The sequence below is a fragment of the Papio anubis genome, chromosome 4, assembly GCF_008728515.1.
Source record: "Papio anubis isolate 15944 chromosome 4, Panubis1.0, whole genome shotgun sequence".
Classification (NCBI taxonomy): domain Eukaryota; kingdom Metazoa; phylum Chordata; class Mammalia; order Primates; family Cercopithecidae; genus Papio; species Papio anubis.
The window spans coordinates 29098465-29114550 of record NC_044979.1 but is presented as its reverse complement, the minus strand read 5'-3'; the positions used below and the strand labels follow the sequence as shown (position 1 = coordinate 29114550).

The 16086-nt window shown below is 41.6% G+C and overlaps 1 protein-coding gene, 1 long non-coding RNA gene and 1 pseudogene across 3 annotated transcripts in view; 2 read left to right on the top strand and 1 right to left on the bottom strand.

Moving 5' to 3' along the window:
• Positions 1–11304, top strand: part of STRIP2 (striatin interacting protein 2) — a 54716-nt gene extending 43412 nt beyond the window's left edge. The window contains exons 19-21 of one of the 2 annotated variants that reach the window (XM_021936257.1): positions 6269–6373; positions 8274–8478; positions 10988–11304. In XM_021936257.1, the coding sequence (XP_021791949.1) occupies positions 6269–6373; positions 8274–8478; positions 10988–11238 (561 nt within the window). In that variant the 3' untranslated portion in view covers positions 11239–11304. Of the gene's footprint in view, positions 1–5984; positions 6147–6268; positions 6377–8273; positions 8479–10987 lie in introns of those variants that run through there. The other variant, XR_645401.2, reaches the window with a different exon arrangement.
• LOC103883236 lies at positions 1021–10576 on the bottom strand. The gene is made up of 4 exons (XR_004183122.1): positions 10389–10576; positions 5638–5687; positions 1398–1503; positions 1021–1109 (listed from the first exon to the last, which is right to left on the bottom strand). It is a non-coding gene; the product is annotated as an uncharacterized LOC103883236 (long non-coding RNA).
• On the top strand, positions 9923–10075 carry LOC116274836 (annotated as a pseudogene).
• Positions 11305–16086: the final 4782 nt, after the last annotated feature.

Sequence of the window (16086 nt, the reverse complement as noted above, 5' to 3'; positions counted from 1 at the left end):
AAAATAGGATTTCATTTTCAGTTATGTGAACCATAATAGACAAATGAATCAAAAGAATCATTTGTCAAGTCATAGTTATTACCATGAATTTGACATCAGTTAAGTATTAAGACCTAGCTTTTTTTTTTTTTTTTTTTTTTTTTTTTTTTAGGACAGAGCCTCACCCTGTCACCCAGGCTAGAGTGCAGTGGTGTGATCTTGGCTCACTGCAACCTACCCTCCAGGCTCAAGTGATCCTCCCACCTCAGCCTCCCGAGTAGCTGGGACTAGAGGCACATGTCACCACGCCTGGCTAATTTTTTATATTTTTTGTAGAGATAAGGTCTTACTATATTGCCTAGGCAATTTTTAAATTTTTTGTAGAAACAGAGTGTCACTATGTTGCCCAGGCTTGTTTCAAATCCCTGGTCTCAAACAATCCTCCTGCCTTGACATCCCAAAGTGCTGGGATTACAGGTGCGAGCCACCATGCCTGGCCAGCATAAGTTTTTTTAATAGTTTCAAATAAATGCAGGGCTAACATGGCCAGGAAAGCCTGAAGCACAAAGCAGAGAAATAGACTAGGTAGTATGGAAAAGACAAACAAACCTGGCTTTGCCACTTATAACTATAAGGGATCTTGAGCAGGTTTCCTGTAGGCTATAGAAATTTTATCTATAAAGGAAGGAAGGTTGAGTCATTAGATAAGCATCCAACTTTCCTTGGACTATAAAATTCCCCTACATTCATTATAAAATAACCAAGTTAATATTAATAATTTTGATTTATCAGTGCAGAGCTCATTTGTCACATAGGGACTTCAGTAAGCTGTTGAGGAGGTTTGAGATATAGTATTAGATCTCACCCTTAGTAGCCCTTCTTTAAAAGTTCAATCTGATCATAGGCTGACTAGATTCAGTCAAGTGCTTCCATTTAAAGAAGGAAACCTCACTGTTTTTTGTTCTTGTTTTTCCTGGGAACGATTATTTTCTTCTGGTTTGAAGTACGAATTATGGTAGGACCAAAGAATGTGCTTTTCCACCATTGAGTCTTCAAGAAGCTCGGAAAGCAGGGGATCCAACTAAATTTCCTCTGAATTGCCTTCTGTGTGCAGGATTCCAGAAGTGCAGCTAGAAGGTGAACAGTAAATAAAGAGTTTTCAAATGACTGAGTACTGGTGATTGGGTGCTTAACATGTGACCTTGGGCAAGCCCCTTCCCCTTTCTGGGCCCCAGTTTTTGTTTCTGTGGATGACAGAATTGGGACTAGGGCAACTACATTCCTTCTGGTGCTCACATTCTAACCAATATGATTCCTCAATCCAAAAGGAAGAAATGCTCCATTCTTCCCTTAGTCATCTGAATTAATTAGCTACATAATTGGCATAGCCTAGATTTTATTTGGCTTGGCTCACTCACCTGGGTGATGGATGGATCTTTGAGAATACAGCCCTCTTAGTGCCCTGGAGATACTCTGAAAGGGTGGGATGTAGTCATTGAACTGAATCTTTAGACCTAAGGCATACTGCAAACAAATATTCGTGAGAGTAGGTTGTGGGTATGTTTTCTTTTTTAACTTTAGTTAATACAAAGGAAGTAAAGGTCTTGCTTTGGCTAGTATGAAGTACCAGGAACAGGAGAATGTGACGTGTGCTGCTGTTCACAAATTATATCTCCTCATAGAGGCTTCCATTTTAATATGCTGGGTCTTGGAAAAAAAAAAAAATAGAGAAAGGTGACCTGCCTTAAATGAATATAAACATGAAGAAAAACTCTCAAGTTTGGCAAATGTGAACAGGTACCTGTGGAACCAAAGACCTGTTGGGAAAAAGTTATCTGTTGGGTTGGAACAGGCACAGGCTAGAGCAGTGCTGCAGGTAGAGCCTGCTGCAAGCAAGGGAGACAAAACAAGCTAGGGTTTGGTGGCCATCCTGAGAGAGCCACTGACCAGTGTGTGTGCTTTCAGTGCCAGCTCCTGGCAGCATCTAATGTGAGAAGTAGAGCTACTTACAGTTGTCTGGGGAAGTAGTATCAGAGGGAAAAGAGAGTTGGCACATGCCTATAGTCCCAGCTACTTGGGAAGCTGAAGTGGGAGGATGATGAGTTTGAGCCCAGCCCGGGCAAAATAGTAAGACCCAGCCAGGTGCAGTGGCTCACACCTGTAGTCCCAGCACTTTGGGAGGCCAAGGTGGGCAGATCACCTGAGAGTCTGGAGTTTGAGACCAGCCTGGCCAACATGGTGAAACCCTGTCTGTACTAAAAATAGAAAAATTGGCTGGGCATGGTGACATGTGCCTGTAATCCTAGCTACTTGAGGGGCTGATGCAGGAGAATAGCTTGAACCCAGGAGACGGAGGTTGCAGTGAGCCAAGGATAGCGCCACTGCACTCCAGCCTGGGCAACAGAGTGAGACTCTGTCTCAAAAAATAAAAATAAAAAAAAAAAAGAAAGAAAAAAAGAGGAGGAAAGGAGAGCAAGGCCATGGGCAACTGAGACTATCTTCAAAGAGGGAACTGGAGTTCCTTTCCTGGAATTCTTGAGACTGAGCCCTAAGGAAAAGGCAACTTTTGAGACTGAGCCCTAAGGAAAAGGCAACAGCCACAAATGGCTTACCCTTACTCAAAACTTCACTTTTTTTTTTTTGAGATGGCATCTCACTCTGTCACCAGGCTGGAGTGCAGTGGCGCAATCTTGGTTCACTGCAACCTCTGCCTCCCGGGTTCAAGCGATTCTCCTGCCTCAGCCTCCCAAGTAGCTGGGACTATAGGTGTGCGCCACCATGCCCTGCACATTTTTGTATTTTTGGTAGAGGTGGGGTTTCACTGCGTTGGCCAGGATGGTCTCTATCTGACCTTGTGATCCGTCCGCCTCGGCCTCTCAAAGTGCTGGAATTACAAGCGTTAGCCACTGCACCCAGTCCAAAACTTCACTTTTAAAACTACTTGGTGGGGCACGGTGGCTCACGCCTATAATCCCAGCACTTTGGGAGGCCGAGGCGGGTGAATCACTTAAGGCCAGGAGTTCAAGACCAGCCTGGCCAGCATGGTGAAACTCCATCTCTCCTAATACAAAAATTAGCTGGGTGTGGTGGTGCACATCTATAATCCCAGCTACTCAGGAGGCTGAGGCACGAGAATCACTTGAACCGGGTTGCGGAGGTTGTAGTGAGCTGAGGTGGCGCCACTGCCCTCCAGCCTGAGCGACACAGCAAGAGTCCGACTCAAAACAAAGAAAACTTTACTTGATTAATCACCAGTCCATTTCTTTTTGGGATTTAAATATGGACCCTCCCTCAGAGCATCTCTGCTAGGGAAGTTAGCAAAGTTTGGATTACAGTCACATATCCCAAATGCCAAATGTTATAAGTCTAAGATTATTCATTGCAGCATTGTTTATAATAATGAACAATTGGGGTCCAGGCGTGTGGTAGCTCACGCCTGTAATCCCAGCACTTTGGGAGGCCAAGGCGGGTGGATCACTTGAGGCCAGGAGTTCAAGACCAGCTTGGCCAACATGGAGAAACTCCATCTCTACTAAAAATACAAAAATTAGATGGGTGTGGTGGCCTGTGCCTGTAATCCCAGCTACTTGGGAGGTTGAGACAGGAGAACAGCTTGAACCCAGAAAGTGGAGGTTGCAGTGAGCTGAGATTGATCCACTGTATTCCAGCCTGGGAAACAGAGCTAGACTCTGTCTCAAAAAAAAAAAAAAAAAAAAATGACCAGGCGCAATAGCTCAAGCCTGTAATCTCAACACTTTGGGAGACCAAGGCAGGCAGATCACCCTAGGTCAGGAGTTCAAGACCAGCCTGGCCAACATGGTAAAACCCCATCTCTACTAAAAATAGAAAAATTAGCTGGGCGTGGTGGCAGGCGTCTGTAGTCCCAGCTACTTGGGAGGCTGAGGCAGGAGAATTGCTTGAACCCCGGGGGGGCAGAGGTTGCAGTGAGCCGAGATGACACCACTGCACTCAAGCCTGGGCAACAGTGTCAGACTCTGTCTCAGAAAAAGAAAAATTGAAAGATTGGTAATAACCTAAATGCCTACTAATATAGGGCCAACTGGTTAAATAAATTATGGTACATACTTGCAATACAATATTAGGTAACCATTAAAAAGAATGAGGCAGTTCTTTTCAACTGGAGAAAGTCCACGTAAATCACGGAATTATAGAATGCTCAGAGCTGAAGTGATCTTAAAGATTAGCTAGTTCAACCTCCTACAAGAAACAAGGAAAATGATTTACCTAAGATTATACAGTCAGGGATGAGGCCATAATCCAGGTATTCTGGTATCTATTCCAATGCTGCTTCTACAAGGGGATGCCTTCTCTCCCATATTATTCTTTGAGATACTGAGGAATGCAAGGCTTTTTATGCCTCTACCATATTGAAAATCAGGATGAAGGAAGCTCACAGTAGAAATACACTTGCTTATCCCATATGTTTTGTGTTTCCCTTGTGTCTTAAAAATTTAAAACTCTGGCCGGGCGCGGTACTCACGCCTATAATCCCAGCACTTTAAGAGGCTGAGGCAGGCAGATCACCTGAGGTTGGGAGTTTGAGACCATCCTGACCAACATGGAGAAGCCCCATCTCTACCAAAAATACAAAATTAGCTAGGCGTGGTGGTGCATGCCTATAATCCCAGCTGCTCAGGAGGCTGAGGCAGGAGAATCACTTGAACCCGGGAGGCAGAGTTTGCGGTGAGCCGAGATTGCCCTATTGCACTCCAGTCTAGGCAACAAAAGCAAAACTCTCTCTCACCAAAAAAAAAAAAAAAAAAATTGAAAGTCTGCCTGTCTCTCTTAACCGCACAAGATATAATGTCTGTAGAACTTGGTCTATTTGGGGCAGGCCAGACTAGCTGATGCACTAGAGCAGAAAGTCCCATAGAAGTTTTCCCTAGAAGCAGACAGATGGTTCTCCTGGGACAATGTTGAACATTTACTATAGGATGGAGAATATTATTTATAAATAATATTTCTGTTTTTTGAGATGGAGTTTCTCTTTTGTTCCCCAGGCTGGAGTGCAATGGCACTGTCTCGACTCACTGCAACCTCTGCCTCCTGGGTTCAAGTGATTCTCCTGCCTCAGCCTCCCAAGTAGCTGGGATTACAGGCGCCTGCCACCATGCCCAGCTATTTTTTTTATTGTTTTAGTAGAAATGGAGTTTCACCATGTTGGCCAAGCTGGTCTCGAACTCTTGAACTCAGGTCTCGATCTGCCTGCCTCAGCCTCCCAAAGTGCTGGGATTACCTGACCTATAAATAATATTTCTGACCTATAAATAATATTTCTAAACAAGAAATTTCCCTGAAACTTTTTGGCTCTCGGTATTAGGTATTAGGAAAGCCTAATACCCTCAAAAACCTCAGATGTTCATTCCACATTAGCTATATGCCTGTGTTGCTTCAAATTAATTTGAGGGAGGAAGAGGTAATTTTCCATTCACCAGACAGCAGCTCACTTCTACATGTCGTCTACTCCTACATTCTCCTATCACATTGTGGATGTGAGGAATTTCCAAGATGTTAGTTTGGCTGTCATGTGTGCTCATTGATTTATATAGCTTCTGACACCAGTATGTATTTGCAAGCCCCAAATTCACATAAGGACTCATATTTTTATTTCTGAAAAATGTTTCTATGAGTAGATACCTGCTTTTAATCTGACATCCATCTGTTGTCTCTGGTTAGGTGTTCACAAACTATCAAAAAATAGATAAGAAAAATACCTGATTAGAATAAACCATCTGCCATTTTTCCTTCCATGCTGAAGAATTAAGCATCTGACTGTAATATGGTTTGATAAAGGAGGGTTGAGTTTGATAAAGGAGGGTTGAGGTTGATTTAAAAAAAAATTCAATTATAATAGATATCAGAGCCATCCAACATAGTTTAAAATCTATAAGAATTAGACCTAATCCTAACAATTACATAGTTTATATAAGTGCAAAGTACTTGTATATAGGGGTAAAATCCTCTCATCTCTTTTCTGATCCTAGAGCAATAAGCTACACAAGAAAACTTGCTTGAATCAGGTTCCTGTGTTCATGTATCATCTGTCTAACCAACACATGCTGTAGATAGAGTCTTCCAGGATTGGCAGCTGAGGGGGTTTTCAAACTGTGGGCTTTGGAGACCTCAGTGTGTTAAGAAACAGGAAGGTGAGGAGGTATTATTTCATACAGGAAGGCCTCACCTAAACTGACCAACATTGACTTCCAGGCTTCTGTGGGAATTAAAGCCTTGTAGGTATTAAAATAATGATGGATGTTCCCTATTATAGGAAGCTGGAGACAACAGCCAGTTCTGCTGGAGGAACCTCTTTTCCTGCATCAACCTCCTGAGGCTGCTCAATAAACTGACCAAATGGAAACATTCCCGGACCATGGTGAGTGTGGTTTTACATCATGGAGTTGTCCATCTGACTGAATTTTTAAAAGATCACTAGTAAATTTTTGTGTGCTGCCTGGTTTGTGATCTCCATATATAGACACTGAATGCTGCATGAGATTTAGCATCTTATAATTCTGGGCACTTATTCTATATTAGATGATTACCTATCAGTCCATTTCTTTTCAGGGGTCCGAATCTCAGACCCTCCCTCAGGGCAACTCTAGCAGGGAAACTAGCAATGTTGTTTGGATTACACACATTCCCAAATGATACAAGTGCAAGGTTTATCATTGCAACATTGTTTATAATAATGAAAGCTTGGCTGGGTGCGGTGGCTCATGCCTGTAATCCCAGCACTTTGGGAGGAAGAGACAGGCAGATAACAAGGTCAGGAGTTCGAGACCAGCCTGACCAACATAGCGAAACCCCATCTCTACTAAAAATACAAAAATTAGCCGGGAATGGTGGCAGGCACCTGTAATTCCAGCTACTTAGGAGGCTGAGGCAGGAGAATCACTTGAACCTGGGAGGCAGAGGTTGCAGTGAGCTGAGATCATGCCACTGCACTCCCGCCTGGGCGACAGAGCGAGACTCCGTCTCAAAAAAATAATAATAATAATGAAAGCTTGGAAACAAGCTAAATGCTCATTAAGCAGGACCAACTGGTTAAATAAATGATAGTATGTCCTTATAATAGAATGTTATGCAATCATTAAAAAGAATGAGCAGCCAGGCTCAGAGGTGCATGCCTGTAATCCTAGCACTTTGGGAGGCTGAGGCAGCAGGATGGCTTGAGCCCAAGAGTTTGAGACCAGCCTGGGCAACATGGTAAGACCCCATCTCTATTCAAGAAAAGTAAAAGAATGAGGCAGTCCTATACTGATATGGAATGATTTTCAAAATATATTCAATTAAAAAAACAGGTAAAGAACAGTGTGGCAGGATATGTAGTTGGCTACCATTTGTGTTAAAAAACAGAAGTAGGCTGGGTGTGATGGCCCATGCCTGTAATCCCAGCACTGTGGAAGGATCACTTGAGGTCAGGAGTTTGAGACCAACCTGACCAACATGATGAAACCCCATCTCTACTAAAATTAGCTGGGTGTGGTGGCGGGCGCCTGTACTCAGGGGAGGCTGAGACAGGAGAATCGCTTGAACCCAGGAGGCGGAGGTTGCAGTGAACCAAGATTGCACCACTGCACTCCAGCCTGGGCAACAGAGTGAGACTCCATCTTCAAAACAAAACAAAAAAATATAAGTAATGTATGCATACATAGAATTATCTCCAGAAAATAAAAAACTGTGACAGTGGAATTGATATGTGTGGCTGACAAAATTTTCTTTTCATTTTATACCATATGCTTTGAATATTGAAAACTTTGAATAATAAAATATGAATGGAATAGTTCTCTCTCTCTCTCTCTCTATATATATATATATATATATATATAAAATTTTATTTTTTTGAGACGGAGTCTCACTCTGTCACCCAGACTGTAGTACAGTGGCATGATCTCAGCTCACTGCAACCTCCGCCTCCTGGGTTCAAGCAATTCACGTGCCTCAGCCTCCTTGGTAGCTGGGATAACAGGCCCATGCCACCACGCCTGGCTAATTTTTGTATTTTTAGTAGAGATGGGGTTTCATCATGTTGGCCAGGGTGGTGGGTGATCCACTGGCTTCAGCCTCCCAAAGTGCTGGGATGACAGACATGAGCCACCGTGCCCAGCCCCCCTATATATTCTTGAAGATTAGATCTAGGTAGAGCCTGGATCATAGATCCCTGAAAGCTCCCCAGGGACTTCTGAGGCTAGCTAGGTTTGGTTTAATTTGTCTGTAAAGTGGAAATTCCAAGAAACGTTAGATGTTTATCCCACCCCTCTTTCAATGAACAGATGCTGGTAGTGTTTAAATCGGCACCAATCTTAAAGCGGGCCCTCAAGGTCAAACAGGCCATGCTGCAACTTTATGTCCTAAAGCTGCTAAAGATACAGACCAAGTACCTGGGGCGCCAATGGAGGAAAAGCAACATGAAAACCATGTCAGCCATTTACCAGAAAGTGCGTCACCGCATGAACGATGACTGGGCTTACGGGAATGGTGAGTCTTCCCAAAGCTCTTGACTTCCTGGAGTTTCCTGGGGTTTAGACAAAACTAAATAAATATTTATCACTCCTCTTTTGGCATGAATTGTTACATATTTTAGATGAAAAAGTATGTGATTATAGGTCAGGCATTAATACGCCAAACTTTAAGGTTATGCCTCAAATTCTAATATGTACCCTTGTCCTATGTAAACTACGAAAATCCATTTTATAAAACAAGTAAATGGAGAGATAATTGCCTTTCCAAAACATTCTTTTAAATGACAGCTTTCTCCAAAAGATTTTTTAAATTAAAACAATTTGTTATTATTACAAAGCAGTTAGGAAAAAAAAGGTAGAAAATATAAGCAAACAAACATTTTACTATATTATATTTATGCTGTATTTGTACTATCCAGAAATTGCCACCATTAACATCTTATTGTATATTCCTCCAGATCTTTTTCTATACATATATATGCATATTTTATTAAAATGAAAGCAAGTTATGTATGCTATTTTGTAATTTTCTCTTTTAACATCATCTCTACCTTTTCATGTTAGTACATTTTCATTTCATCTAATGAAGTTCATATTCACAATTTTCTAGTTGTCCCAAAATGTACTTCATAGCGATTTTTCCAAGTCAGAATCCAATCCAGGACCACAGGTTACATGTGGTTGTTATACATATGTTAATTATTTTTGTTTTCTGGTTTTGTTTTTTTTTTTGAGAGAGAGGGTTGCTCTGTCACCCAGGCTGGGAAGCAGTGGCATGATAATGGCTCACTGCAGCCCCGACATCCTGGGCTCAAGTGATCTTCCCAGCTGCCAAGTAGCTGGGACTACAGATGCATACCACCACCACACCCAGCTAATTTTTAAATTTTTTTTGTAGAGATGGAGTCTCTCCCTATGTTGCCCAGGCTGGTCTTGAACTCCTGGACTCAAGGGATCCTCCTGCCCTGGCCTCCCAAAGTGCTGGGATTACAGGCATAAGCCACCGTGCTTGGCCTCTAGCAGTCTCCCCACACCCACCATTAATGCTAACTAATTGAAGACCTAGGCCAGTTGTCCTGCAAAAGGATTTGTCTGTTTTCTTCTTTGTGGTGGTATCTACTTTATTCCTCTATCTATGGTATTACCTGTAAACTTGAAGTTAAATCTAAAGGTTTGATGAATTCAGTTTAAACCTTTTTGGCTGTAGTATGCTCTAAGTAATCTTGGGAACTGTACATTGCCTCACCTCAGAAGGCAAGATATTTGGTTGAACTACCAGAACTTGTAAGATTGATCAGAGTTTGGAAAAATTTGTTTTGGAGAGCTTTTTTATTGTTTTGTATTTGACGATTATTTCCATAATTGTATTTGAGAATTTTTGGTAATGACTTGTCTTTGCTGGGTTTGTAACCTGCTTGAATTTTAAAGGATGATGCAGTAAAGAGTTCAGAGAACTCTACTTACTTACCTGGCAGGGAAAATACCATGATCATGAAGGTGGTTTTCCCAGGACAAGGCTTATCCATTTTACTCCAGATATGCTGACCCCTGCTATTCCTCCAAATGTGGGAAACTCAACTGCATAATTTGTGGTAGTGAGGGACTATCTTTTCACTAAAAAAGGGTTTAGAGAACTAAAGGAAACATATGATAGGCACATAACAAGCCAGGATGCAACTTCTGCTATAAGACATAAAGCACAATTATCTATTAAATTATTGTACATTTTTAAAACATGAAAATGTTTTATCCTGCAAATGGCACATCTGTTGTTGCTGCCATTACGAGCCCAAACTCACACTACACTTCCTTATGATAAACCCTTGCATGTGGGACATGAGAGATCTGGGAGATTTGTATCTTTAGCCCTGAAATAAGTGTCTAAGTGAATAGAAGCAAAACAGATTATCTGTTTTCTGTTTTTACCTTCATTGAAGCTGTCACCTCATCATCTTAAAATAAGCTGATATATAGATTTATCACATGCTGGAGGAGATTCCACAGAATCAGGAAAGTCTTCAGTAATTGGTCCATTCTGATTCTCCATGTTATACCCCTCTTGCCCCTTCCCATTCCTTGAGAGCTGGCTACTCCATTCAGATGGCACTCTCATCCCCTAGGGAAAGCTGCATAAAAGGAATTTAATTACCCTTTTGGGAAATATAATACATATAACTAGTAATACATAAAGCTAGTAAGAAAGGGAAATAATGAAAAGGAAATACAATAGAAGAAGTCCACCTCCCTCTGGGCCCTCATTTCCTTTCTCATAGGTAACCACTATTACTACTTTCTAGGCTACCCTTCCAAAGGTAATTTCTGCATATACAAGCTTATGCATGTGGGCATATGTGTATTTTTTAAACCTAAGTGTCAGCATGCTGTATACTTACTTTGTACATTGCTTTTCACAAAAAAAAAAAAAAAAAAATTTCTGAGCAGTTCCATTTTTGGAACCATGATCTGTGGTAAGAGAAGCAGTGTCTTGCATTAAATGTATTTTTCTTCCTCTCTTTCCAACACAGACATCGATGCCAGGCCATGGGACTTCCAAGCAGAAGAATGTACCTTGAGGGCCAACATTGAGGCTTTTAACAGCCGTCGGTATGACAGACCCCAGGACTCTGAATTTTCACCTGTGGATAACTGCTTGCAGAGTGTGCTGGGGCAGAGGTTGGATCTGCCTGAAGATTTCCACTATTCATATGAGCTCTGGCTCGAGAGAGAGGTGTTTTCACAGCCCATCTGTTGGGAGGAGCTTCTCCAGAATCACTAAGTTCTTGTCAACAAGCATCAATAGATGGAGGTCAGCTCCAATAAATGGTGCTCTGCCTACCCTGTCCATACAGACTTTGTTACCAGTTCTAGGAGTGCTTGCCACAGGAAGATCAGCCTAAGAACATCCAGTATTGTTCAGGGCTCTTCTGGGGGCTCTTGGTCCTAGAGATGGTGCAAGGGTGGGATCCTGAATCACAACAAAATGATCAACTTGCCCTGGGGTCAGTTGGGTACCCAGTTGGCCTAGGAAATCTTTTGGTGGATCAGTCCTAGATAAGCTCTTTGGTAGGACCTCTTCCTGCTTTAGTCTTGGCTAGAACCAGGCTAGCCTTTGCTGGCTCTAAAAGAGGAAATTTGTTACAGCATTTGACCCATGGCATTCATCACAGATAGTGGGAGGTACAAGTCATAAAATAAGGAGAAAGTTTTCTTCTTGCTCACCCTGGATTCCTAGGACTTATCAGAGATTTGGATAAACCAACTTTGAAATTAAGTTTGCATTTTAAATTTCAAATTTGAACAGCCTCTTTCTAAAATCATTAACTCTAAGATTATTTTAGAGCACCTGCACCTTCTTTGTGAAGGATGATGATTTACTATTCCCTCAATACTGCATGTTATAGAAAAGGGTGTTGTGTAAAGTGTTTTTTTCCTCATTCTGTAAGAGATCTATATTCAATGTGAAAATTATTTCCTTGTGTACTCTGTATAGGGCATGGAATGCTCTGCCATTTTTAAAGAGCCACAACCAATATGAAATATTCAGGTCCTTTCTAAGGATGTTTCGTATTTTTCTTAAATGACTCCAGTCTTAAAATGGCTGAGCACACTGCAGAAAATTAACCTTTTCATCCAATTCATTTTTTAAATGACAAGTTAACTACAGGAGGCTTTATTTATTCAGATGGTATGTCCACTTGTGCTCATGATCAATATATTTTTCTAATTGAAAAGAACAGTAAGAGCATCACAGCTTACCATTTTTCTTTTTCTCCAATGTTGATTAATGATTTTTTTCCCTTTTATTGCTAACAGTTTCAAAGTGTCATGTGGAGATTTAGCAATACTGTTTCTACCTAAAAGTATTGCACGTTTCATTGAAAATGTAAGAATTGATATACCAGCCTCTTTATATTTCTCTTTTATAGCAAAATCACATACTTCTCAAGACAAACAAGGTTTTTAAAAAAGTTTCTGATTTAGTTAGGATCATATGTTTTTGTTTTTGATTTTTGTGGGTTTTTGTTTTGTTTTGTTTTTTTGTTTTTTGTTTTTTTGAGACTGAGTTTTGCTCTTGTTGCCCAAGCTGGAGTGCAATGGCACAATCTCGGCTCACTGCAACCTCCGCCTCCCGGGTTGAAGTGATTCTCCTGCCTCAGCCTCCCAAGGAGCTGGGATTACAGGCACGCACCACCATGCCTGCTAAGTTTTTGTATTTTTAGTAGAAACAGGGTTTCACCATGTTAGCCAGGCTGATCTCAAACCCCTGACCCCAGGTGATCCACCCGCCTCAGCCTCCCAGAGTGCTGGGATTACAGGCGTGAGCCACCGTGCCCGGCCTCTTCAAGCTTTTTTTTTTTTTTTGAGACGGAGTCTGGCTCTGTCCCCCAGGCTGGAGTGCAGTGGCCGGATCTCAGCTCACTGCAAGCTCCGCCTCCCAGGTTCACGCCATTCTCCTGCCTCAGCCTCCCGAGTAGCTGGGACTACAGGCGCCCGCCACTGCTCCTGGCTAATTTTTGTATTTTTTTAGTAGAGACGGGGTTTCACGTGTTAGCCACGATGGTCTCGATCTCCTGACCTCGTGATCCACCCGTCTCGGCCTCCCAAAGTGCTGGGATTACAGGCTTGAGCCACCGCACCCGGCCTCTTCAAGCTTTTTTACTATAAATGTTGCCCCTCTCCCCCAACTTAGTCACTACTGAATCTTTTTGTGATGGCACCAGGTCACTTTATGCTGGGAGATCTAGTCAAAATTTGTTTATTTACTCTGCCCCTTGTCAACCACAGTATAATTTGGAGGACATGAATAAAATACTTGACAGTATCCAAGGGAGCGATACCAAAATCTAATAGGTAAATTTTGGATTTTACTTCTTTGTGCTTTAAAGTACCAGGATTTCTGTCTTTATGGATAGGTCTTGGAGAATGTAAGTAATGGATGAAACTTTTTAAAATAATTTGTAAATTTTACCTAAGTAGGACAGTAGTCCTTATTGCAACCAAAATAATTTACTGAGCATGACTCCTGTAAATTAATCTACAGTCAGACTAGTATGATTTTAATATGATTTGAGTAAAAAGATAATTTTCAAGGAAAGAGTAATCATCCATCAATTTCTTTTAAAGCCAGATAGTATTCAATTTATGTCAAGAACAAAGAAGTTGCCCTTTTAAAAGCATGTACATGAATGCTTTTTGAGGCACAGAAGTGTGCTAAGCTTTAACATTTTGTATTTATTTACAACTCTTCTCTAAGGGAAGGTTACTTCTCAGTGCAGATGGAGAAACTGAAGCATTAAGGATAAATGATTAGTTCTCAATCACATCATTTTTTCACAGATTTGCTGGGACTAGCTTTCAGGTATTGACAGCCAGCCCCGTATATTAAGGTAACCAGGCTGAATCTCCCAATTTAAGAATCCATGTATGTGGTTAGGAATAAATTCAAATTCACCAGTCTCCAATGGTGATTACTTTTACTACATAGAAAAACATTATTTGAATGACTTATAGAGGATTTTTATTTGTGAATATTTCAGTAAAGTTTGGGTTGATTGTTGATAACACTGTTCATCTACTGAAGCACTTTAATAAAAATAAAATGAACTGGAATTAGAAATTTGGTGTTTAAACTCTTCAACACAAGAGAACCTCAAAGTCAGATATAGAAAGGAAGGATATAGGCCAGGCGCAATGGCTCACGCCTGTAATCCCAGCACTCTGGGAGGCCGAGGCGGGTGGATCACCTGAGGTCAGGAGTTCGAGACCAGCCTGACCGATGTGGTGAAACCCCGTCTCTACTAAAAATACAAAATTAGCCAGGCGTGGTGGCGCATGCCTGTAATCCCAGCTACTGGGAGGCTGAGACAGGAGAACTGCTTCAATCCAGGAGGCGGAGTTTGCAGTGAGCCAAGATCGCGCCACTGCACTCCAGCCTGGGCAACAAGAATGAAACTCTATCTCAAAAACAAAGAAGGATATAATAAAGTTAGTATATAAAATATTATTTTACCCCCAGAGTGTTCCCTGAGGATAGACTATGACAAGCAATAACTCCAGATCTTAGTGACTTTTGACAAATGTTTCTTGTTCACGGGTCTGGGAGTCAGCTGCAGCTCTGCTCGACTCAGCTTGGCTTGCTCGGCTTGGCTCTGCTCCACAGTCATCTTTTCTTTTTTTCTTTTTCTTTTTTTTTTTTTGAGACAGAGTCTCACTCTGTCGCCCAGGCTAGATTGCAGTGGCGCTGTCTCGGCTCACTGCAAGCTGTGCCTCCCAGGGTCATGCCATTCTCCTGCCTCAGCCTCCCAAGTAGCTGGGACTACAGGTGCCCGCCACCACGCCCAGCTAATTTTTTGTATTTTTTAGTAGAGACAAGGTTTCACTGTGTTAGCCAGGATAGTCTTGATCTCCTGACCTCGTGATCCACCCACCTCGGCCTCCCAAAGTGCTGGGATTACAGCACAGTCTTCTTTTTCTGGCACTAGACTGATGGAATAACCCCTACTTGGGACATACACTTTTTATAGTGAAGAGCAGGAGCAAGAGACAAACCATACCATGCAAGCACATTCAAAGCTCTTGCTTGAATATGGTGTAAATCAAATTGTTCATATACCATTGACCAAAGTAAATCATGTGGACAAGCCTAACATCAGACTGGAGAAGCATACTCTACCTACAGAGTGGTAAACACGGGTGGTATAATACTCTCATAGTAGAGAAAGTGAATTGGTCATGAATATCTGCTCCTATATTACACACAACACACAGCCCCTCCTCAAGGAAGACCAAAAATCTTATCCAGTCATGTGAGACCTAAATTCTAGGATCTCATCTAGATGAAGGTGTAGATGAAGTGTTTCTTGATCCCGTGACTTGTTAACTTAAACAACAAGATATGTCTACCTAAAATGAACAACAGAGACCAACTCTCCAAAGCAGAGTTTATTTGGGAATAGCAGGGGATTGCAATCTGGGATATGTATGCTATAGCTGACCACAGGCTCATCCAAAGGGGTTGTGGCAAAGGGGAAGCTTTTAAAAACAAAAAGTCCACATAAACTGTTTTGAAACAAAGACCATTGTTGCAGGAGTTTGTTGCAGGAGTTGGCAGTAGCTCATGGGTGGAGACATTGATTGTTAGGTGAGTATCCTTGTGTAAGTGGCTTATCTAGAATACTGTGGTTTTGAGGACTTTTTTGCATAGTTCCCATCACAGGCATACTCAAATGAGGGCCCCTCCTCCATGACCTCAAGTCCATTTTGTTTGTTAGAGTTTGACATTAGTGACTCCATTTTGATAATTTCACAGTTAATGCATTGTGGTGATCATTTCACAATGTATACGTATATCAAAACATCAAATTGTACACCTTAATTATATAAAATTTTTGTCACTTTGATATCCAGGCTACATGAAGTATAAACCTATGTGAAGTATAAAACTTGCCACACTGGGACTCTGGGAACATTGGTGATAAGTGTGTGTTTAGGGTGGTTTGTAGGGGCAAAGAAAGTCTTGACATTATTTCAGAAATCCTAGGTACACCAATTAACATCTGCTTTACCTACAATAATAGGTCCAGGTCAGACTTTTTGATAATAGTGTTAAGTGTCATAGAATGTT